This window comes from Leuciscus leuciscus, assembly GCF_965113295.1.
Source record: "Leuciscus leuciscus genome assembly, chromosome: 12".
NCBI lineage: Eukaryota > Metazoa > Chordata > Actinopteri > Cypriniformes > Leuciscidae > Leuciscus > Leuciscus leuciscus.
Window position 1 is genome coordinate 39,442,744 of NC_138736.1, and position 25,778 is coordinate 39,468,521.

Consider the following 25,778-nt stretch of genomic DNA (forward strand, 5'->3'; position numbering starts at 1 on the left):
TTGTCAACTATTAACGACGTTTTAAACAAATCACTGATCTTTTTTCAGGGTTCCATGTTAAACTGTAATCTATTAACAATGTTTTTAAAACAAAACACGGATATTTGTTGTGATAGATCTTTAATAAAGTGACACATTCATAATCAAATAATAATACAACATACATAATACAAAATAAATAAATAATGAAGTGTCGTCCTGTATAAAGGTGAGGTCACGTTTACTGTTGTTCGCTCGGCGAATATTCGATCGTGAATCTCGCGTGAACACGAGAGATTTCGCATCTTCCTCAGTCGGTCTCCTGAAATAGAAAAGCTGCTTGGTTTGGAAGTTTCAAAATTTTCCAAACAACGAAAACGCGGTTTAAATTATTCACATTTAACCTTTATGTGTAAATATACTCTATATTTACATTTATATATTTTTACCAATATAGATATAGCCTAGCTCGTAAAGTTTAAACAAAAGAATTATAAATTATAACTGGCACAGTTTCTGTTTATTTTCATCATTAGCCTCATATCAACATAATAGACTGATGACCTTGAGTTGTTGATTTCTCAATACAGTAATACTGACTCTTATCAGTCATGACCGTCATGACTCGTGTATTACTGTCTGTACAGAGAAATGAGTAATACAAATCCCTTAATGACACACTTAAAGACTGAAAATGTAGGTCAGCGCATGGAGGAATAATGTATGAAATATCTAACACCATCTACAATTCCATATAATTTTTTTTTATGCATCAGCTATTTCCAGTAAGATAAGTGCATATAGCAATAGCTTCCTTCTATTTACTCAAAGTCCATTTAGCAATAGCTTCCTTATATTTACACAGTCCACATAGCAATAGCTTCCTTCTATTTACACTAAGAGAAAATAGAAGTATTTTCTTAGTGATATGCTGTTTACACCAAGTGAAAATAGCGACAGATTGATATATTTACGTTATTTCTTATTTCGATCTTAATATAGTCTATATATATAAACGGTTTCTATCTACCACAACTGTTACAATCACGACCAAAACGAAAAAAAGCATTTCATCTTCATTTTTCCATCTTCCTCTGTTTCTTTGTAACGGACCTCTGAATAGCAAAGGCCACTCAGGAGTTTGTGATGTTTCTTAACAGAAAGCGAGATAAACTTGTTGATCTTGATTTGTTTTCCTTGTATGTTCCACTTCTGCTGTAAGTAGTTTGTTTGCTCAGTATCTTTATTTCTTTATGACTTGGGCAATGTAGGGTGAGGATTAAGTTTTGTTTTTAATCCTGATTTTCTCCTGTTAATTGTTAGACAGGGAAGAGTTTAGTGATTTATTAATCTTGTTTTAGGTCATATAAAGAGGTTTCTCGGTTAGTTATTTGTTTTGATTATTATTTTGGCCATGCCCTCTCCTGAAGCTATTTCCCCCTATTTCTATTATTAGTTCTGTTATACTTATTGCTACGTTTGTGATTGATGCCATTCTTTATAACTTCAAAAGAAAAGTAATTTTCATTGAAATGGTGGTTGTGTTGTTGATTCTGGGACTGGTTTCTTTTCTTCTTTACTTTGTTACTGGCCTACCCAACATTTTTTAAAAACATTTAGAGCATTCAGAAAGAACGTTTTCATGATGTAATTGGAACATTAACAAAACGTTCTTGGAACATATGTTTGTTAGCCGGGATGGTCCCACTTCAAATGATAATTTATGATTTTACAGTAGTAAAAGTCCAGCAATAAAAACTGAATTATTGCATTTGATTGCCACAGTTAATTGTTAAAGTGATTTCACATTGCTGGAGGAATCTTATTGTGACGAGAGCAACAAAAGGAAAAGACATTTCTGTATCAAACAGTATTTATTAAAACAATTACACATACAAAAAAAGCTCATGGTATTTAATGAAAAACAGAGTATTAGTGATCAGAGGAGTCGGCATAAAATCAAAGTTTTTTTGTGACATTTCCCCTCCTGATCCGAGCAGGATTTACAGCTGTGTATTTGAATGCTTCTTCCTGTTGGCATTTTGTGTTGTCATTTGGCATTTGCGTGTGCTGAACTTTTATTGTTATGAATTTTATTGTTTCCTGTGATCCGTCAGATGGAAGAAATGAATCATTTGAAGATGCAAACACAAGCGTTAGTGTGATAAGCACACGTCTCTGTTTGAGAGCTGTTGACCTGTCATTACGAGTGTCCTAACACCGGGAGACCGGCTTCATTTGATTCAGTGAATCATTTGAAGATGTAAATGAAGATGTTTGGGAGCTGTTGATGCGTCACACAGGTGTGGTGTTTGAGGGTCTCATTACGAGTGTCCTAACCCCGGGAGACCGGCTTCAGCGCCCGGATCCGCACAGATCTCCAGACGGGACAGTCGGCTCTGCTCCAGCGCGATGGCCTCTGCCGAATGTTTGCATTTCTCGGATCCGCACTGACAGGTGAAGTACTTGCTCTTGATGTCCCAGAAACGATCGCCGTAATCAAACCTGTTAGAGAGAACAGACGCGCTCAGAAAACACATCGGTAACACGTCACAATAAGGTTCATTAGTTAACTACCTTAGTTAAAGGATTAGTTCTGTTAATAGTTCTGTTAGTATCCTGATAATTTATTCTCCCCCATTTCATCCAAGATGTCCGTGTCTTTCTTTCTTCAGTCGAAAAGAAATTTAGGTTTTAGAGGAAAGCATTCCAGGATTTTTCTCTATATAATGGACTTCAGTGGTGTCCAACGGTTTGAAGTTTCAAATGTCCGTCTCAATGCAGCTTCAAAGTCTCGACACGATCCCAGTCGAGGAACAAGGGTCTTATCCAGCGAAACCATCGGTCATTTTATATATATAAAAAAAACAATTATATACTTTTGAACCACAAATGCCCATCTTGTACCATCTCTGAGATGCGCCACACATTACGTCATCACGTTGGAAAGGTCACGAAAAAATAAATAAAATAAATAATAATAAATTAAAACAAAGATGTTGGACGATTTTGAAGTTGGAGGAGAAAATGAGAGGGAGTTTTTCACCCTTCCCGACCTTTTTGAACCGGAGTACAAAGACAAATAACTTAGATGACGTGACGCGTGACCTTTCCAACGTGATGACGCAATGCGTCGCACATCTCAGAGATGGTGCACGACGGGCATTTGTGGTTAAAAAGTATATAATTTAAATTTTTCTTTAGAAAATGACCGATCGTTTCGCTAGATAATACCCTTATTCCTCGACTGGGATCGTGTCGAGACTTTGAAGCTGCATTAAAACTCACATTTGAACCTTCGAACCGTTGCTTGCCATTGAAGTCCATTATATGGAGAAAAATCCTGGAATGTTTTCCTCGAAAACCTAAATTTCTTTTCGACTGAAGAAAGAAAGACATGGACATCTTGGATGACATGGGAGTGAGTAAATTATCAGGATTTTTTTTTTTTTTAAAGTGAACTAATCCTTTAACATGAGCTAAGAATGAACAATACTTCTTCATTTATTAATATTATTTAATATAATTAAAATCAAAGGTTGTATTTGTTAACATTAGTTAATGCACTGTGAACTAACATGAACACACAATGAACAGCTGGATTTTTATTAACTAACATTAACAGAGATTAACAAATACAGTAACAAATGTATTGCTCATGTTTAGTTCATGTTAGTTAATACAAATAACTAATGTTAACTAATGAACCTTATTGTAAAGTGTTAGCAGAATATCAACAGGAACACGATGCAAACACGGCCAAAAACTCCTTGGGATCAAGACGCCAAAAGCCCCAAATATTGAGCCCACACACACACACTCACCCCAGTTCCTGTCCTGTGAAGATGTCCCTGGAGCTGAAGAAGGCGATGCGAGGGAAGCGCAGGTCCTGGTGAAGCATGAACACGCGGACAGGGATGATGTTGGGGTCGCACAGGTGGTTTATAAAGCGGCTGATGTTACCGTAGTATCGGGCATCAATACAGTACACTTCACCGTCCTGCGAAAGACAGGGGTATTACAGTTAGCTAAGCTATTACAGACATCGTTTAAATGAAGCTAAAATAAATTGCGATGCATCGATATGAAAAATTCGGCCGATATTGATAACCGATAATTCTTTATATTTGCAAGCCGATAACCGATATACTGGCCGATAAATCTAAATCCAATTTTTTTTTTAATTTCTGAGAGCCTGATTACACAAACAAAACTCTCATTATGAAAAGACATGTCCCAAACAATTCAACATAAATCACTGCAGTAGTCTAGTTTGAGCCAGTGAAAGATTTAAAATTAATTTTACACTCCCATGGTCAACTTTCCTTACTAAATAAAATATGAATATTTCAAGCAATTCAAAAGCATTGTGTTGAACAGTGCGCATCTGTAGTCTCTCAGCTGAAGGAAATAATACATTATTTATCAGCTTTAATATATCAGCTAAATTTTCTTATCGAACCGATAACGATATTATTAAAAATCAAACATATCTCATGATACCGATATGGTTGCTGATATATCGTGCACACCGAAAAATTAAATTAAAATTAGATGAAAACAAACTAAATGAAAATTGGAAATGTTTAAGTTGAAGCACTAACATTACTAACTGGAAATGAAAACTAAAATAAAGCAAACAAAAAACCCTAAATAGTCAGATTTTAAATAGGGTAACATGAGTAGACTGACTGTGTGCAGATAAAGTTGGACGCGTTCAACTTCATACAGAGAGCGGTGCGATGATATAGTTATATTTTGCGACAGTATACAGAAGCTTGGGAGTTTCAATGCAAATTTGTGTCAGTGAATTTGCACTGTGTCACTCCTCTAGTAAACAGGCCTTCAGAATGGACTGAAATCAGTGTCACAAAACCTTGTTGTCCAGATCAAACAGGTACGAATCATCCTCCCTCACGTCTGCTTCTGCGTCAGAGATCAGCTCGCCAACATACCTGCAGAAACACAGCATTATTACAGCCAAATAAACCAGGTTTGCTTTACGCTCTTAAAAAGACACTTTGAAGGCATTGCACGAATCCACTCACTCGCAGATGAAACTTCCTTGAGGAATATCTTGAAGCGCTCTGACGCCCCATCCCATCTTCTCCGTGCGGTAGAGCTGCAAACGCACCCTGAAACACACAGACAGACCAGGGCTTTTAAAGGGAGATTGAAGAACGAACTGACCAGCCGCCATTTCCAACAAAATCAGGCCAAAGTGGGAGTTTGAAACAGTTTGCCAAAGTGAGTTTTCCGGGAAAAAGTTCGCTCTGGCTGGTAAGAAATTGATTATATATATTGATTATATAAAATTATATATATAATTTTTATCCTAATTGTTTAGATTTTTCAAATGCACATTAGTTTCTTTTCAATCCACCGGCTGAAGGAAAATGCAATTTAAATTTCTGCCAGTAGGTGGTGCTTATAAAAGAGCAGAAATATAGTGGTTAACACCTGTAAACAACGCAACTGCGTATTAGAAATGCCACGAGTTTGCACATTTGACTCAAACACTGTTTATGATCCACTGTTTATGAATTATGACAATCGTTCACCATTAATGCGCAGTATTCATTGATTGCGATTTGCTCTGGAAATGCAACTCTCAAACTTAATTAAAACATTGATTATGGTTTAATCTCATTCCTGGTTTTCGTTTTTTTTTAAATGAAGACCTCTTGAAATGATAATCTTATAGCGTTTAAGACTTTTTATGGCCTTAAACTTGATCAAACTTGACCCACAGGTGTTTCTCACGACCAGCTTATGCAATAGCGTCTTCCTGAGGTTCATTTGACATGCGAAACATTTCAATACAGCAAATATATTCTGAAAATAACTTACTTGATGCCAGCTTGAACCACTCGGTTTTTGCAGGTTTTGTGGCAGGAACAGGCCATGTTACACTCGAAGATCAGAGGCGGCTCGATTTTATTAAACTCCTGGAGAAGCCGCTGATCCTACAGGACACATGTGTGATGTTATACAGGCTTCAGATCTGAGTTTTAGAGCTTCTCTTGGAGACGGGATGATGTTTTACCTTGTCGTACCAGCAGCGGATGCTGAGCTGCCCACAGAGACAGTTACTGGAGGAACAATCATCTGTGCAGCTGCAGTGCTGAAACACACACACACACACACACACACACACACACACACACACACACACACACATCAAGAAAACCAGCTGTCAACACACAGGACAAATAGAGCTGAGTGATACTCAATATTGTCAATGCCTTTGTTGGTGATATAAGTAACACTTAAAAAATGATCAAGCTTTTTATTTGGTCACTAAAGGTTTTCACGTTCTTTTATTCATTACTATGACAGTAACTTTTTGAGAACAAATTATTCTTTTTGGTTGGTTCAGTCGTTTAAAGAGTGTGAAATGATTTGAGAAACAGTCCGAATTATAATCACATTTGAGAGGAAAGCAAATTCTTTGAACAGACATAACAATGAATCAGTTCATAACAACGATTCAATGATTCATTTGCTTTATCAATCAGAACTGGTCATAGAAAAGAATCCCTGTGTGGGAAAATCATTTTACATGATTTCAAATGCTGATTATTGTTCATTTTTGTTGTTTGGGGTCAGGAAGAATTGTAATGTTTCTGAAAGAAGTCTCTTCTGCTCATCGAAGCTGCATTTATTTGATAAAAAAAATACAACAAAATGTGAAATATTATTGCAATGTAAAATATCTGTTTTCTATGTGAATATATAGTATTTAGAATAACAGCATTTATTTGAAATATAATCTTTTGTAACATTATAAATGTCTTTACGGTCACTTTTGATCAATTTAATGCGTCCTTGATGAATAAAAGCATTAATTTATTTTCTTTAAAAAATAATAATGGGATTTTATGTTGGTAAATATTTAGTCCTATATACTGTTATATAGGTAAATATAAATAAATCAAATCATTCTTTCTTTTATTGTTTGGTGTGTGTGTGTGTGTGTGTATGTGTGTGTGTGTGTGTGTGTGTGTGTGTGTGTGTGTGTGTGTGTGTGTGTGCGTATGAGTGAGTGTGTGTGTGTGTGTGTGTGCGCGTGTATGAGTGTGTCTGTGTGTGTTGTGTATTTACTGTAGTGTTGAGTGGCACCTGCAGGTGTGTGATGTTGCGGTCGATGTTCATGGTGGATGTTTCACAGTTTTCTGCGATGTATTTGTAGTCGGACGGACAGCCTTCGTCGTCCACACCGTTAACACACGGGATAGGAACGTTCTCATAACCCTGAGCCACATCACTACACAACAGATACACACACACACACACAAACGTGATGTTAGTGTGCACTAAAATGAAAGAAAATAGCTTTCAATAATTAAAACAAAAAATCATTAATGAAATAAAGTAATAACAATAATATTAGATGAAAAACAAATGAAAATTACTACTACAATTACTAAAAATGAAATAAAAACAAATTAAAGATAAATTACTATTATTATGTAACTTATTCTAACCATTTATAAACTAATAAAAACAACAAAAACAAATGACAAAATAAATACAAATAAATAAAAGCTAATTCAAAACGTATACACACTATAATGGTATATATAAATGATACCAAAATTAGAAATGTCTCCTTGGCAACTAACTGAAATAAATAATCTGAAGTACTAAAGTAACTAAAACATATAAATTAAATAGAAATATTAAAACTACAAATTATTAATTATATAATTAACTGTAACTATTTATAATAAAAAATGACAAAAGCACATAACAACTTTACTAAAACTAAAAATGAAAGCTGAAAATAATAAAAATAAAAGCTACTTATATTCACACATGTATTTCACATAATGTGACACTGGACCACAAAAACAGTCACATGGGTCAATTTGAGATTTATACATCATCTGAAAGCTGAATAATTAAGCTTTCTATTGATGTGTGGTTTGTTATGATAGGACAATATTTGGCCGAGATACAACTATTGAACATCTGGAATCTGAGGGTGCAAAAAAAATCTAAACATTGAGAAAATCTCCTTTAAAGTTGTTCATTTATGTTGCCGATTGTGCAGCATTCACTCACACAAATAAATGTTTGATATATTTACGGTAGGAAATGTACAAAATATCTTCATGGAACATGATCTTTACTTAATATCCCAATGATTTTTGACATAAAAGAAAAATGGATCATTTTGACCCATACAATGTATTGTTGGCTATTAGCACAAATACACCCGTGCGACTCGTGACTGGTGACATGATCCAGGGACACATATCGCTCTCAGTATTGTAGACAACACACTGACCTGCATATGATCCTCTCGGTGCGAACGACGCGGTTGGCGATTCCCCGACGCAGCTTGCGGTTGATCTGCAGCGCCACCCAGACGGCCGTGTCACTGCGCGCGAGCGAGAGCGGCGTGTCGCCCTCCTTGTTCACCACGTCGATGTCAGCGCCGCGAGAGAGAAACAGCCTGAAACACAGACACAGAGTGTGTGTTAGAGGAGTGTGTGACGCCAGAAACAGGCGTCCGGTGTGGAGAAGAGCCAGCTGAGGACCCCAGTATTACGCCTGAACTTAAACTGTTCTCACGATTCTTGATGTAATCAATCAAACTTTAATTCATGTAATAATCTTTTATTATTTATATAGTCTAAGTGAAAGAAATTGCATTTTTAGGCATGTGTTACGACATTGTTTATTATTATCAAGCAATCAGGCATTATATATATTTTTTTTTTTAATTACAAGCATGCCATATCGTGAGCTTAGAATTATAAGGTTCTATCTCCACTTTTGGTCGAAATTGAGTTTTTGACATAATCTGATCCATTAGGTGTTTATTAATGCCTGTGTGGTGTTATTTTTGTAAAAAAAAAAAAAAAAAAAAATTGTTAGTAGTTATTAATAATTAATCAAATAAAAAGGTTCCATCTCACAAAAACATAAACAAAGTTGGGATTATAAGGTTCTATCTCCAGTAGATTCAATATCCAATCAAAATCAAAAATCCAATCAAGCTGTGTGCTTGTATTATAAATATATAAATTGATTAAAATCAATGGTTATATACATTTATTCTTTGAAATGTGGGGTTTTATTTGTAAAAGTGGAGATAGAACCTTATAATTCCAAACAGAATCAGAGCTCTCAGAATTATAAGGTTCTATCTCCATTTGGGCCATCTTAAAAAAATCCCATTTCCAAATGCGCCAGGATTTTGATATTCTATCCTCAAAGTACCTGTAGGGTGATGGTCTTGTTGAGCTATAATAGTAGATTATACTACATAACAGTTTTGCCAGCTGGGATGTAAAAACTTTGATGCTCAATATCTCAGAACTACCCAAAACGGAGATAGAACCTTATAATTCTAAGCTCACGATATGTCATAATTCATTCTTAAACAGAATTATGCTTGTATCTACGGAGCCCCTGAAGGGACCTTTGCAAAAAATTAAATATACAGACTCTCTCGTGCGCATGCGATACGTTTCTCGTGAGCACGTGAAAGTCTGTATATTTATATTTTTTCACCGTAGATGGTGAAAAAAACGTTATCTCTAATCATTCCGGATAGCTGTATGCTATGCTACTAGCTAAGCTAACTAAAAAAAACGACTTATATAATCTCGGATTGCTTGGGTCCTAAGCTGGGACTCATCTCTTCACTGGGACTCATCTCTTCACCACACCGGTGAGAGTCCCAGCTTAGGACCCAAGCAATCCGACTGGTTCAAAGCATGTTTTATGGGTAATCGATTTAGTGCCTGGTTACAAATCAGACAAAATCACTTTATTATAATGAACTACGTTATAACGACCGCTAATGTCGTTTAACTTATATGTTTCATATACTAGTATATAACCGAAGCTATAGATTGTGAAATTAAACATTTCTCGTTCTTAGTGGGTTTTTTTGTTAGCTTAGCTAGTAGCATAGCATACAGCTAACCGGAATAATTAGAGATAACGTTTTTTTTACCATCTACGATATTTTTTCTATTATTGATATTTTGTCAATCGAGCGGCCAGTTTCCACAGCATCTGGATGATTTAATATCTTTAGACTGAGATTTAAATCACAAGCAGTACAATTTACAATTTCGTTCCCCAATCATGATCATAAAAAAATATGATACAAGCATACTCCGTTTAAGAATTAATTATGACATATGCTTGTAATTAAAAAATATATATATTATGCCTTATTGCTTAATAACAATTAACAATGTCGCAAAACATACCGGAAAATGCATTTTAACTATATAAATAATCAGGATAAAAATAAAAGATTATTACATGAATTAAGGGGTTTGATTGATTACAGCTTTAGATCAGGCATGTATACTGGGGTCCTAAGCTGGGACTCGGTGTGTGACGTACGTGACGCAGTCGGTGAAGCTCTCGCGCGCGGCGATGTGTAGCGGCGTGTCTCCGTGAATGTTCACACACGACAGAGGACAGCCGGCGTTCAGAACCAGCTCTGCGATCTCAGCGCTGCCTGCGAACGAGGCCCAGTGCAGACACACATTCATCTCCTGTACAGGGACAAACACACACCATCATGAGCAGTGTCGGGGGACTCATTACAAGCAACTTGAGTTACGTAATCAGATTACTTTTAAAAGTAACTAGTAAAGTAACACATTCCTTTTAATGATAACAAAATATCTAAGTTCCTTTTTCAAATAAGTAACGCTAGTTACTTTTCACATGTATTGACTGACAGCTCTCCTGTCCTCATGTTGAGAGAAATAAAGTGAGGAGTTGTGTGTGTGTGTGTGTGTGTGTGTGTGTGTGTGTCAACATGATGGTTATTTTAGTTCTAGACTAAATGTGAACATGCATTTACTGATCTCACTGCCACAAAAACATTCAGTATTCCTCAAAATGAATAAAAACAGTAAAAAAAAAATCTCAGAATTTTACACAAAACTTGTAGAATTAACTATATTAAAATTACACAAATATACTTTATGTATTTAATATCACTTTATTAACTAATGTCTTTGCTGCTGACCTTCAATGATCTAATTCAACCATATTAATAAGCAAAAATTACTTTAGATTAGATTTAGAAATAAAAGTGTTGAAATTTCTTCTTCTATATTGTTCTTTAATCCAGAAAAGCTGAATGGTTTGTTTGAGCGGCGCCCTCTACTGTACAGGAGTAAATATGCATTTCCTTCAGCCTGAGGATTATTCATTTCACTTTCGGGGGTAAAAGGGCCTTAATATTTGCCAAAAATACAACTTTTTTTGATGTTATTAAAACAAACAAGCAAGCCCAGCACAGGAGAGAAAAAGTAACGCAAAAGTAATGTAACGCATTACTTTTCATAAAACGTAACTAAGTAATGCTATTAGTTCCTTTTTTTGGGAGTAACACAATATTATAATGCATTACTTTTAAAGTAACTTTCCCCAACACTGATTTTGACAAAACGTCTGTTTTGTTCTATTAAATGAGTTAAATGAAGTCTTAAAGTCGCCCTGTGGTGGAAATCAAGCTATTAATGTTATTTATATGTCTATGTGTGTTTTTAATATGCTAAACCAATAAGACAAACCATGTGTAAATTCATAAGTCAAACACCATTAATTGTGATGAATTACAGAAAAATGTGAGAAAAATGTGCAAATAATAAATAAAAACACTGAGAAAAAAGACAAAACACAACAAAATTACTAAACCTTTAACTAAAATTTAAATCATCCTTTATCATAAAATTGCCAAATTAGAATATATAATTTTAAAATCAAATCTATATATAAATCTATACTAGATGCTTTTGGCATCTTTTTCATTTTCTTTTTTCTAATTTAGTTTATATTTTCCTAATGAGCTTTAATTTATATTTGTTTCAGTTTTAATAATTCTAGTAATTTTAGCTCCTCAACTTACAAGTATTTGTGTCAATTAGTTGCCAAGGCAACCGTTAAAAATTTTGTTTAAGTTTTAGTCATCTATTTTTGTCATTAATTTTGATTCAGTTGTACTTTTATTAATTTTACAACTTCAACTTGTTTATTTCAATTAATTGCCAAGAAAACACTTAAATTTTTTAAGTGTCATTAATTTAGTGATATGTGTTTGTCACTTTTGTTCATTAGCCATCTGTATTTGACATATTTGTGTGTGTGTGTGTGTCAGAGACTGGCCTTGTCCCGGAGTGTGACGTTGGCTCCTCTGTTGAGCAGAGCTCGGATCACGTCTATGTGTCGATGTTCTGCGGCCCAGATGACGGGCGTCCAGCCGCCACTGTCCTGAAACACACACTGCTGATGTCACACACACCTGCACCTGCACCACGAGACGGGCTAAAGCGCTCAGAAACACACCTGTGCGTTCAGATCCACCTGTCCTGTGCTCAGTAACAGCAGCACCACCTCCAGGTTCCCCAGTTTAGCAGCGTGATGGAGGCCTGTGGAGCCGTCCTCTTCCTGAACACCAAACACACATCAACACCTCTGATTCACCAGTGTGTGTGTGTGTGTGTGTGTGTGTGTGTGTGTGTGTGTGTGTGTGTGAGAGAGAGAGTTTAGCAGCATGATGGAGGCCTGTGGAGCCGTCCTCTTCCTGAACACCAAACAAACATCAACACCTCTGATTCACCAGTGTGTGTGTGTGTGTGTGTGTGTGTGTGTGTGTGTGTGAGTGAGAGAGTGAGAGAGAGAGAGAGAGAGAGAGAGAGAGAGAGAGAGAGAGAGAGAGAGAGAGAGAGAGAGAGAGAGAGAGAGAGAGAGAGAGAGTTTAGCAGCGTGATGGAGGCCTGTGGAGCCGCCCTCTTCCTGGACACCAAACACACATCAACACCTCTGATTCACCAGTGTGTGTGTGTGTGTGTGTGTGTGTGTGTGTGTGTGTGTGTGTGAGTTCCTCACTGCATGATAGACACAGGCTCCGCTCTGGATCAGGTATTTCACCACCTCCACATGATTGTTCACTATGGCCTCTAACAGAGGGGTCCGCAGGGTCTTATCTTGGGCGTCCACTTTAGCGCCTGCCTAAAATCCATCATAAAAGCAGGAATTTTAATGAAAAATTCCCTCAGATACAAACCGAGACAAGTCCAACAATACAACAAGTCTTAATATTTCAATAATTTAACAACACACTCACATGTTCATGGTTCTCTGATGTTGTCTAATCAAATGTATTTTAAGTTTACATTTTATGGTTTAATGTTTAGAAAGGCTTGTATTTTAATTGTTGTTATAAAAAATATAAAATTTTCTATTTTCATAATTTACTTAATTATTTTATTTTGATTGTTTTTATTTTAAAATTACATATTTTAATTTAGCATTTTTATGATTTAATTTTTGGTTAAGGTTTTATTTTGATTGCTCTTATTTAAAGGTGCAGTGTGTAATTTTTAGCGGCATCTAGTGGTGAGGTTGCAAAATTGCAACCAACAGAAGTTACGCTGGTCGACAGGAAGTGATGTCGTCGCCTGACACAGCAGAGAGTAGCCAGTTAAGAAATGAGGTTTCTTTACAAAGACAATTAAGAAATTAGGTTTACTTAATTATGGTGTTAAATGATATGTTATTGAGAATATTATTGTTACTTGTTCATCATTGTGTCAGTGTTTTATTCGCTTCTTTGCACGAACAGGCATGAAAACAGGTCAGGGGTAAAAAAGGTGAGAAGGATGCGGCAGCAAAAAATCCAATCCAATCAACTTTATATATATATATATATATATATATATATATATATATAGTGCTTTTTAATGTTAAATTCATCAATCTGGTGAAAATTAAACAAAGAAAAATTATTTTAGTTACAGTGTCTGTCTACATTACTACTAGGCCTACATAATAATAGTTATAATTATTAATCCCATGATAGTAATAGCCATATATTGTAAAACAAATGCACTGAAAAATAAAGGAAACTTTCATAATTAGTTTTGTACTAATTTCTATACTTGAAAGAGTATATTTCTATACTTCACATTAAAGGTGTGATTGGGCTAGCCCAGTGTCAATCAAGAAAAGAACCAAATGGGCCGCTGATCTACGTGTTTCATGGGGTGTCAGAAAAAAAAACGAACGCTGACTTTTTATTGACCAATGCATTACACACTAATCACGCACTAACCCAGCGCCGCCAATTAAGCAAAACAAAACGAATGGGCCGCCGATGTACGAGTTTTATGGGCCGTTAAGACAAAAAACGAAACAAAAAAGTATGAGATGTATCGGCCCAAAAAGCACGTCAGCCCACAGGGAATCTCCCCGTAGTCCCGATGGCATTAGACCAGCCATTCTCAAACTGTGGTCCGCGGACCACTAGTGGTCCGTGAGGGTACTGCAGGTGGTCCGTGGAAAGGCTAAATAAAATAATATTTTTTTTACCTTCATTTTACCAGGAAATTCCCATAAAAAAAGAAAAGTAAAAAGAATATGTAGGCCTATATTGATATAACATTTTAATTAAATTGTCAAGTTATTGTGTGATTACTAAAATAGCCTAGTGGTGTTCGGCCGTGACATTCAAGTTCAGTGCCGTTAGAACCACAACATTGGTTCGGTGGATAGCAACAGGTTCTTTGAAGAGAAAAGGGCAGAGGTAAATATGTTCTCATTATCACATCACACGCATAGCCTTTAATGGTGCGTTCACAACGGACGAAATTTCGCTTCAAACTTTTGTTTTTACGCGCGTCAATTTAGCTCTTGACGTGCGAATTGATACAAAGTGGTCAAGCGTATCACTAGACGCGGCAGGCGCGAATTTCACATAATCCCTTTTTGAATTTGACGCGCTATTCGCGTCCGGTGTGTGAACGCACAGTTAGGCATAGGCAGTTTATATGAAACGAAATGTTTATAAATGGAATGAATAAGGCCTGTTATTATTTAATTTCCAGTTAGTTTCTTGATCTCGCGTTTCTGAAATGTTATGTGCTGTTAAGTGGACAAACTTTTTGAGGACTTGTAAAACTCTGAAGATTAATAATAATAATCCCCTAAAATCGCCAAAGGTTTTGAAATGTTGACTATATTCCAGTGTTCTTATTACTGTATAGATTTCATACTACATTGCTATGGAAATAAGCCTGTTGTTCAAATGAACCTGATTATGCCCTGGGCGCTTGAGTAGCCTAAATAAATAAATTAAATATGTGGCAGCCGTTGTGTGCAGTAAACTTTCCTTTAACAAGCCTGTGATGTGATGACCAGTTATAGTTTTAGTGCTAGTAAGCCTATTTAGAGGTGCAGATTAATTCAGGTAGGACTGTGTGTAGACATATTTTATTATGTGTATTATGAGGTGGTTCGCGAAAATTCTTGATTACAAATAGTGGTCCACACACTCAAAAAGTTTGAGAACCCCTGCATTAGACTAACGTTACATGCCTGGACGTGTGTGACACAAAACAAAATCCTACCTGTAGCCTTTCACCATCCACTTATTTAGCTGCTGTCGCATCAGTTGACATGCCATCTCCTTTCCCCTCTTTCTTTTTCTATGTTTAGCCCCCGACAGCTTTTTTGCGTTATCCATCTTTTTCGACGACAACTCACTAACTGTTACTTGTTCCATGCTCGCTCAGCGCTCACGGCGCCCGCGCCCGCTCACGATATTATCCCGCCCTCTTCTATGTCAAAATAATGATATTGGCAACATCGCTGTCTGTATCTGACAGGACAGTTAACATTGTAAGCTAACTTACCTCAGGCTTGCTTTCCGACGTGCAGTTCTTTGTTCGGCAGTGTGTCATCAGACTCGCGGTGTTAAAGACTTTGAAAACAATTCTGCCCTACTCTGACTCGGATTGGCTGTCAGGTTTCGGCATTAGGAATGATGATTGGTTTTTTAAAGCTGCTAAGTTTATGGTAACTATAGAGATATAGCGGGTAAATGCTGGCCACGACCACGACCCCCCCCTCCCACCCATAAACATTTTCTCATCGGATCTGCACAAATCACGTAGGTGACCCATTTTGGTTTTAAAACGGCGAATTTCGCCGAAAGGTGAGGAGTTTTCATGCCTGCACGAAGAACAACATAGTGACGAAACGCGTTTGTCCGTTCAGGGCCACCGTAGAAACATGTCGGTGTAAGGGGACCCGCGGTGTGTGTAGAGAGAAATACTCATTCTAAGATAATAAAAACATAACGGTTCATTATGTAAGGTCTTTATTCACCACTGAAAACATAGTTATGGATATGATATTGCATTTCTGTCAACAGATCCTCCTAAATATTACACACTGCACCTTTAAGTAATGATTAGCTTTGTATTAATTTTATTAAACCCTGATTTACAGAATCATCCCCATCTGATCACTATAACGTCCATGAGCGGAGCGAGTGCAGATCTCACCTGTACGAGCAGGTAACAGACCTCCAGAAGTCCTCTCTGAGCAGCAGCATGAAGAGCACAGCGCCGGTTTTGAGAGTCCGACTGATACGACGGGTCGATGCCCTCCACTGACAGAGACACAGAGAGAACATCAGCACATGTGAGACATGGACACGGGTTCACAGGTGTGAGACATGGACACGGGTTCACAGGTGTGAGACATGAACACGAGTTCACAGGTGTGAGACATGAACACGAGTTCACAGGTGTGAGACATGAACACGGGTTCACAGGTGTGAGACATGAACACGGGTTCACAGGTGTGAGACATGAACACGGGTTCACAGGTGTGAGACATGGACACGGGTTCACAGGTGTGAGACATGGACACGGGTTCACAGGTGTGAGACATGAACACGGGTTCACAGGTGTGAGACATGGACACGGGTTCACAGGTGTGAGACATGAACACGGGTTCACAGGTGTGAGACATGAACACGGGTTCACAGGTGTGAGACATGAACACGGGTTCACAGGTGTGAGACATGAACACGGGTTCACAGGTGTGAGACATGAACACGAGTTCACAGGTGTGAGACATGGTCACGGGTTCACAGGTGTGAGACATGAACACGAGTTCACAGGTGTGAGACATGAACACGGGTTCACAGGTGTGAGACATGGACACGGGTTCACAGGTGTGTGTGAGAGACGGGTTCACAGGTGCGAGACATGAACACGGGTTCACAGGTGCGAGACATGAACACGGGTTCACAGGTGTGAGACATGAACACAGGTGTGAGACATGGACCCGAGTTCACAGGTGTGAGACATGGACACGGGTTCACAGGTGTGAGACATGGACACGGGTTCACAGGTGTGAGACATGAACACGAGTTCACAGGTGTGAGACATGAACACGAGTTCACAGGTGTGAGACATGAACACGGGTTCACAGGTGTGAGACATGAACACGGGTTCACAGGTGTGAGACATGAACACGGGTTCACAGGTGTGAGACATGGACACGGGTTCACAGGTGTGAGACATGAACACGGGTTCACAGGTGTGAGACATGGACACGGGTTCACAGGTGTGAGACATGAACACAAGTTCACAGGTGTGAGACATGAACACGGGTTCACAGGTGTGAGACATGGACACGGGTTCACAGGTGTGTGTGAGAGACGGGTTCACAGGTGCGAGACATGAACACGGGTTCACAGGTGTGAGACATGAACACGGGTTCACAGGTGTGAGACATGGTCACGGGTTCACAGGTGTGAGACATGAACACGGGTTCACAGGTGTGAGACATGAACACGGGTTCACAGGTGTGAGACATGGTCACGGGTTCACAGGTGTGAGACATGAACACGGGTTCACAGGTGTGAGACATGGACACGGGTTCACAGGTGTGAGACATGGACACGGGTTCACAGGTGTGAGACATGGACACGGGTTCACAGGTGTGAGACATGGACACGGGTTCACAGGTTTGAGACATGGACACGGGTTCACAGGTGTGAGACATGAACACAGGTTCACAGGTGTGAGACATGGACACGGGTTCACAGGTGTGAGACATGAACACGAGTTCACAGGTGTGAGACATGGACACGGGTTCACAGGTGTGAGACATGAACACGGGTTCACAGGTGTGAGACATGGACACGGGTTCACAGGTGTGAGACATGAACACGGGTTCACAGGTGTGAGACATGAACACGGGTTCACAGGTGTGAGACATGAACACGAGTTCACAGGTGTGAGACATGAACACGGGTTCACAGGTGTGAGACATGAACACGGGTTCACAGGTGTGAGACATGGTCACGGGTTCACAGGTGTGAGACATGAACACGGGTTCACAGGTGTGAGACATGGACACGGGTTCACAGGTGTGAGACATGGACACGGGTTCACAGGTGTGAGACATGAACACGAGTTCACAGGTGTGAGACATGAACACGGGTTCACAGGTGTGAGACATGAACACAGGTTCACAGGTGTGAGACAAGAAACACAGGTTCACAGGTGTGAGACATGAACACAGGTTCACAGGTGTGTGTGAGAGACGGGTTCACAGGTGCGAGATATGAACACGGGAACACAGGTGTGAGACATGGACCCGAGTTCACAGGTGTGAGACATGGACACGGGTTCACAGGTGTGAGACATGAACACGAGTTCACAGGTGTGAGACATGAACACGAGTTCACAGGTGTGAGACATGGACACGGGTTCACAGGTGTGTGTGAGAGACGGGTTCACAGGTGCGAGACATGAACACGGGTTCACAGGTGTGAGACATGAACACGGGTTCACAGGTGTGAGACATGAACACGGGTTCACAGGTGTGAGACATTGACACGGGTTCACAGGTGTGTGTGAGAGACGGGTTCACAGGTGCGAGACATGAACACGGGTTTGAGACATGGACCCGAGTTCACAGGTGTGAGACATGGACACGGGTTCACAGGTGCGAGACATGAACACGGGTTTGAGACATGGACCCGAGTTCACAGGTGTGAGACATGGACACGGGTTCACAGGTGTGAGACATGGACACGGGTTCACAGGTGTGAGACATGGACACGGGTTCACAGGTGTGAGACATGAACACGAGTTCACAGGTGTGAGACATGAACACGGGTTCACAGGTGTGAGACATGAACACGGGTTCACAGGTGTGAGACATGGACACGGGTTCACAGGTGTGAGACATGAACACGGGTTCACAGGTGTGAGACATGAACACGAGTTCAGAGGTGTGAGACATGAACACGGGTTCACAGGTGTGAGACATGGACACGGGTTCACAGGTGTGTGTGAGAGATGGGTTCACAGGTGCGAGACATGAACACGAGTTCACAGGTGTGAGACATGGACACGGGTTCACAGGTGTGAGACATGGACACGGGTTCACAGGTGTGAGACATGGACACGGGTTCACAGGTGTGAGACATGGACACGAGTTCACAGGTGTGAGACATGAACACGGGTTCACAGGTGTGAGACATGGACACGGGTTCACAGGTGTGAGACATGAACACGGGTTCACAGGTGTGAGACATGAACACGGGTTCACAGGTGTGAGACATGAACACGAGTTCACAGGTGTGAGACATGAACACGGGTTCACAGGTGTGAGACATGGACACGGGTTCACAGGTGTGTGTGAGAGATGGGTTCACAGGTGCGAGACATGAACACGGGTTCACAGGTGTGAGACATGAACACAGGTGTGAGACATGGACCCGAGTTCACAGGTGTGAGACATGGACACGGGTTCACAGGTGTGAGACATGAACACGGGTTCACAGGTGTGAGACATGAACACGGGTTCACAGGTGTGAGACATGAACACGGGTTCACAGGTGTGAGACATGAACACGGGTTCACAGGTGTGAGACATGAACACGGGTTCACAGGTGTGAGACATGAACACGGGTTCACAGGTGTGAGACATGAACACGGGTTCACAGTTGTGAGACATGGACACGGGTTCACAGGTGTGAGACATGAACACGAGTTCACAGGTGTGAGACATGGACACGGGTTCACAGGTGTGAGACATGGACACGACTTCACAGGTGTGAGACATGAACACGAGTTCACAGGTGTGAGACATGAACACGGGTTCACAGGTGTGAGACATGAACACGGGTTCACAGGTGTGAGACATGGACACGGGTTCACAGGTGTGAGACATGAACACGGGTTCACAGGTGTGAGACATGAACACGGGTTCACAGGTGTGAGACATGAACACGGGTTCACAGGTGTGAGACATGAACACGGGTTCACAGGTGTGAGACATGAACACGAGTTCACAGGTGTGAGACATGAACACGGGTTCACAGGTGTGAGACATGGACACGGGTTCACAGGTGTGTGTGAGAGATGGGTTCACAGGTGCGAGACATGAACACGGGTTCACAGGTGTGAGACATGAACACAGGTGTGAGACATGGACCCGAGTTCACAGGTGTGAGACATGGACACGGGTTCACAGGTGTGAGACATGAACACGGGTTCACAGGTGTGAGACATGAACACGGGTTCAGAGGTGTGAGACATGAACACGGGTTCACAGGTGTGAGACATGAACACGGGTTCACAGGTGTGAGACATGAACACGGGTTCAAAGGTGTGAGACATGGACACGGGTTCACAGGTGTGAGACATGAACACGAGTTCACAGGTGTGAGACATGGACACGCGTTCACAGGTGTGAGACATGGACACGGGTTCACAGGTGTGAGACATGAACACGGGTTCACAGGTGTGAGACATGAACACGGGTTCACAGGTGTGAGACATGAACACGGGTTCACAGGTGTGAGACATGAACACGGGTTCACAGGTGTGAGACATGAACACGGGTTCACAGGTGTGAGACATGAACACGAGTTCACAGGTGTGAGACATGAACACAGGTGTGAGACATGGACCCGAGTTCACAGGTGTGAGACATGGACACGGGTTCACAGGTGTGTGTGAGAGACGGGTTCACAGGTGCGAGACATGAACACGGGTTCACAGGTGCGAGACATGAACACGGGTTCACAGGTGTGAGACATGAACACAGGTGTGAGACATGGACCCGAGTTCACAGGTGTGAGACATGGACACGGGTTCACAGGTGTGAGACATGGACACGGGTTCACAGGTGTGAGACATGAACACGAGTTCACAGGTGTGAGACATGAACACGAGTTCACAGGTGTGAGACATGAACACGAGTTCACAGGTGTGAGACATGAACACGGGTTCACAGGTGTGAGACATGAACACGGGTTCACAGGTGTGAGACATGGACACGGGTTCACAGGTGTGAGACATGAACACGGGTTCACAGGTGTGAGACATGAACACGGGTTCACAGGTGTGAGACATGAACACGGGTTCACAGGTGTGAGACATGAACACGGGTTCACAGGTGTGAGACATGAACACGGGGTGTGAGACATGAACACGGGTTCACAGGTGTGAGACATGAACACGAGTTCACAGGTGTGAGACATGGACACGGGTTCACAGGTGTGAGACATGGACACGGGTTCACAGGTGTGAGACATGGACACGGGTTCACAGGTGTGAGACATGAACACGGGTTCACAGGTGTGAGACATGAACACGGGTTCACAGGTGTGAGACATGGACACGGGTTCACAGGTGTGAGACATGGACACGGGTTCACAGGTGTGAGACATGGACACGGGTTCACAGGTGTGAGACATGGACACGGGTTCACAGGTGTGAGACATGGACACGGGTTCACAGGTGTGTGTGAGAGATGGGTTCACAGGTGCGAGACATGAACACGGGTTCACAGGTGTGAGACATGAACACAGGTGTGAGACATGGACCCGAGTTCACAGGTGTGAGACATGGACACGGGTTCACAGGTGTGAGACATGGACACGGGTTCACAGGTGTGAGACATGGACACGGGTTCACAGGTGTGAGACATGGACACGGGTTCACAGGTGTGAGACATGGACACGGGTTCACAGGTGTGAGACATGGACACGGGTTCACAGGTGTGAGACATGAACACGGGTTCACAGGTGTGAGACATGAACACAGTTGTGAGACATGGACCCGAGTTCACAGGTGTGAGACATGGACACGGGTTCACAGGTGTGAGACATGAACACGGGTTCACAGGTGTGAGACATGAACACAGGTTCACAGGTGTGAGACATGAACACGGGTTCACAGGTGTGAGACATGAACACGGGTTCACAGGTACGTACTGAGCATGAGCAGAACTCGCTGAGCTTCACCCTGTTTGGCTGCGGGATAGAGCTGACGGGGATGAAACCGCAGCTTCTTCCTCCTGACCAACCAGAAAGAGCCAAACAGATCACATGACAATGACATTTAGCCTGAGTATGGCATCCATTCTGCACAGTATATTTTAATTTTGAATAGTTATAATTTAATTAATTACAAAATGTTTTATTTTTTAATTATTTTATTCTAAAATTATGTATTATATTTGTTTATTTTTATGATTTAATTAATTATTAATAAGTATTTTATTTCAAAATGATATATTGTAATTTTGCATTTTTTGGAATTAAATAATTATTACGAAGTATTTTATTTTGATTGTTTTTAAATAAAAATTATACGTTTTAATTTATTATTAAGTATTTTATTTCAATTATTTTTATTTTAAAATTATATATTTAATTATTGCATTTTTATAATTTAATTATTACAATGCATTTTGTTTTGATTTATTTTATTTTAAAATTATACATTTTAATTTAGCATTTTTATGATTTAATTCATTATTTCCAAGTATTTTCTTTTTACTGTTTTTATATTAAAATTATGTTTTTTAATGAAAAAATTTCTCATTACAAAGCAGATTTAGCATTTTTATGATTTAATCGTTATGATTAAGTATTTTATTTCAATTGTTTTTATTTTAAAATTACGTATTTTAATTTTGCATTTTTTGAATTTAATTATTACAAAGTGTTTTATTTTGATTTATTTCAAAATTATATTTAAATTTTGCATTTTATTATTTAATTTATTATTACTAAGCATTTTAATTGGATTGTATTTATTTTAAAAAATATATTTATTAATTTGTTTAGACTGATATAATTATATAAACATTATACTGAAATGTAAATAAATAAAATACATATTTATTGTGAAATATATATATTTATATATATTTAATAACTATTTTAAATATAATATAATATAGATTTAAAGTATGAATGTGGTCACCTCTCTGTGTCCTGTGTGAGAATGGCTCTCTGTAGCGCCGCCCTCTTGTCTCCAGGCGGAAGTGCGCTGGGACAGACTGGCTTCCCATTGGGTAAGACGAGCGACGGTCCCACACTGTCAACACCACCGTCGCCGAGGGCAACCACATCCTCCTCCCCGCCCCCTCCCGGAGTCTCATTGGTCGGCTGAGGTTGAATAGGTTGAAGCTCCGCCCCATTTCTTACATCTCCACGACAGCGCATCCGTGCACTGAGTAAAACAGACACCAAAGACAGATTTCAATCCAATATTTGTTCATGTGCAATCATATTATTTGCAAAACTTCATTTTCAATCAAAGAATAAAAAAGTGGGAGAATGCAGAGGAAAATAAAGACATATGATTACACATTAATATGCACAGACTCTTTGACGATGCATATACTCACTTGATGGGCTCTCCGCTCTTCTTGTCGTTGAGCGCGCGTGCCGTGGCCTCGAGAGCTGACGGGAGCAGGGAGGGTGTGGTGGTGGTGGACGAAGCGCTTGCAGTGACCACACTAGAGCCTGTAGAGGGCGCTGTAGGAGGAATGGTGACCTCGCGCGCCTCTGAAGCATCTTCTCCACAGTGAGGACAGAACAACAGGCCGACGCCCACTCCTCCTCGGCTCCGCCCACTTCCCAGCACCGACACACAGCCTCGGTGGAACCGGTGAGCGATGCGGACGTCGGGACAACATTCCAGAAACGTTCCCTGTGCAGAGAAAAGAGTGTGAGGAGGAGGAGCTTTGAGACTTTTTGCATGTCTCTTTAAATGCAACACAAGACACATAAAGTGCTGCCTTGGGAATACGGGAAATATGCTAATATGGTGGGCGGAGCATGAGCAATATGACATCATATTGCTCAGAGATTTTGCATCCGATGACCCCTTTAAAAATGGGGTCTGTAAGTTGATGAAAAGCTTAATTAAATCATAAAACGTCAAATTTAAATAAACACATAATTATAAAATAAAACCCTTATTAAAATTATTTATTTAGGTGACCTGTATGTCATGTGACCATTAACCAGCATTAGAGAACCGTGAACATGCAAAACTATTTGGGAATCCCTGATCTTAAGCACTTAGAAAACAATTTAAATGGATAATTGATATTAAAAATATATATTTTTATAAATAAATGAATAAATAAATTAAAAGAACAAATAAATAAATCTAGAAAGACATGCCTACATATATACAGTTGTCATTATTGTCATATTTACTAGCTGTTCTGTATGCCTGTATTTATTCTGTAAAACACTATGAGCTGTTGCTCATGGAAAAGAGCTGTGTAAAACATATTTTTGTTGGTGTTATATAACATTCAACATGAAGATGAGTAAATGTTCATTTCCCTGTGGTGCGAGACACTCACGGAGAGGCAGAAGTATCCGCAGCCCGGACAGCAGTGATGCTTGACCATGTGTGAACGGTGCGTCTCACACAACACCACCAGAGACACGCGGCTGGAGGGACGCATCGTCTCCCCCTTCACGATCACATTGGTACAGCCCACCAGCTGAAACACACAGAGAACGGGACGATCCACGTCAGAGGGAAAGGGGGACGCCAGCTTCAGTTACGCAGCACAAACTCACTGTCAATACATGTATGATCTGTTCCACAATAAATAGCTTTTACTGTCTATATAAGCAGCATTTTAACACAAACCTGCTCATTTTCTCCATAGGGGAAGTGATTTTTATATACATGTATATATATATATATATAAAATGTATATATAATATATATTTATATATATATATATATATATATATATTCAATTCACATGTATTTGTATAACGCTTTTCACAAAACACATTTCAAAGCAGCTTTATGCTTTAATATACAAAATTTTATGTTAGATGTGATTAATCGATATGACAGCACTAGTCAAGATATATCAGATTGCTATTTGTAAACAAAGAATAATAATATTTAATAATAATCCCTTTAAATATCTGATTAAATCATTGCAATGCTTTGTGGGATTGTAGTTCTTTTCCTTATTAAAGCTGTTAACTTTCACACACAGTGTTTGACTTTTTGTCTGATTGTGTATTGTTGTGTGTCCCCCTGAAGGTTCCTGGATTACACGCGACTCATTGATGACGACTTCTTTAACCCCTCTGGGAGAATCCCGGCTCACCTCTCCGTTGATGCTCTCGATGGCCATGCAGGTCCGGCTGGATCGAGAACTGAATCCGTCGACTCGTGGCGCCTCCATCCTACAACTGCACAGAGGAAGCTCCTCCAGACGCTCCGTTTCTGCATCACTCCCATCTACACACACACACACACACACACACACACACACACACACACACACACACGCGCACACACACACGCACACACACGCGCGCACACACGCGTGCACACACACACACACACACACACACACACACACACACACACACACACACACACACACACACACACACACACACACGATACTTTAAACACCGGCTTTATTTTTCAATGATTTGCCCATAAAGGCAAGGCAAGGCTATCTATATTATAGCACATTTGAGTTATGCACAATACTAACTCAAAGTGCTTTACATCACAAAAAGGATTTAAAAACAATAAAAGATGCATAAAAATAAACAGTAAAAGAAATAAACAGTAAAAAAAAAAAAAAAAAAATTTATTTCTCACAACGGCTTGATTTATTTGATCAAAAATACAGTAAAAACAGTG

The 25,778-nt window shown here is 39.9% G+C and overlaps 1 protein-coding gene across 5 annotated transcripts in view; it reads right to left on the minus strand.

Moving 5' to 3' along the window:
- Positions 1–1,834: 1,834 nt before the first annotated feature.
- ehmt2 (euchromatic histone-lysine N-methyltransferase 2) overlaps positions 1,835–25,778 on the minus strand; it is a gene marked incomplete at its 5' end in the record, with an annotated part of 32,363 nt that continues 8,419 nt past the window's right edge. For 4 of the 5 annotated variants that reach the window (XM_082186443.1, XM_082186446.1, XM_082186447.1 and 1 more), the window contains 18 exons: positions 1,835–2,484; positions 3,804–3,979; positions 4,856–4,934; positions 5,028–5,114; positions 5,830–5,945; positions 6,026–6,103; positions 7,084–7,246; positions 8,273–8,440; positions 10,354–10,508; positions 12,133–12,237; positions 12,313–12,414; positions 12,856–12,978; positions 16,314–16,420; positions 22,058–22,140; positions 23,055–23,303; positions 23,482–23,786; positions 24,454–24,597; positions 25,228–25,361. In XM_082186443.1, the coding sequence (XP_082042569.1) occupies positions 2,304–2,484; positions 3,804–3,979; positions 4,856–4,934; positions 5,028–5,114; positions 5,830–5,945; positions 6,026–6,103; positions 7,084–7,246; positions 8,273–8,440; positions 10,354–10,508; positions 12,133–12,237; positions 12,313–12,414; positions 12,856–12,978; positions 16,314–16,420; positions 22,058–22,140; positions 23,055–23,303; positions 23,482–23,786; positions 24,454–24,597; positions 25,228–25,361 (2,555 nt within the window). In that variant the 3' untranslated portion in view covers positions 1,835–2,303. The remainder of the gene's footprint in view (positions 2,485–3,803; positions 3,980–4,855; positions 4,935–5,027; positions 5,115–5,829; positions 5,946–6,025; positions 6,104–7,083; positions 7,247–8,272; positions 8,441–10,353; positions 10,509–12,132; positions 12,238–12,312; positions 12,415–12,855; positions 12,979–16,313; positions 16,421–22,057; positions 22,141–23,054; positions 23,304–23,481; positions 23,787–24,453; positions 24,598–25,227; positions 25,362–25,778) is intronic. The other variant, XM_082186444.1, reaches the window with a different exon arrangement.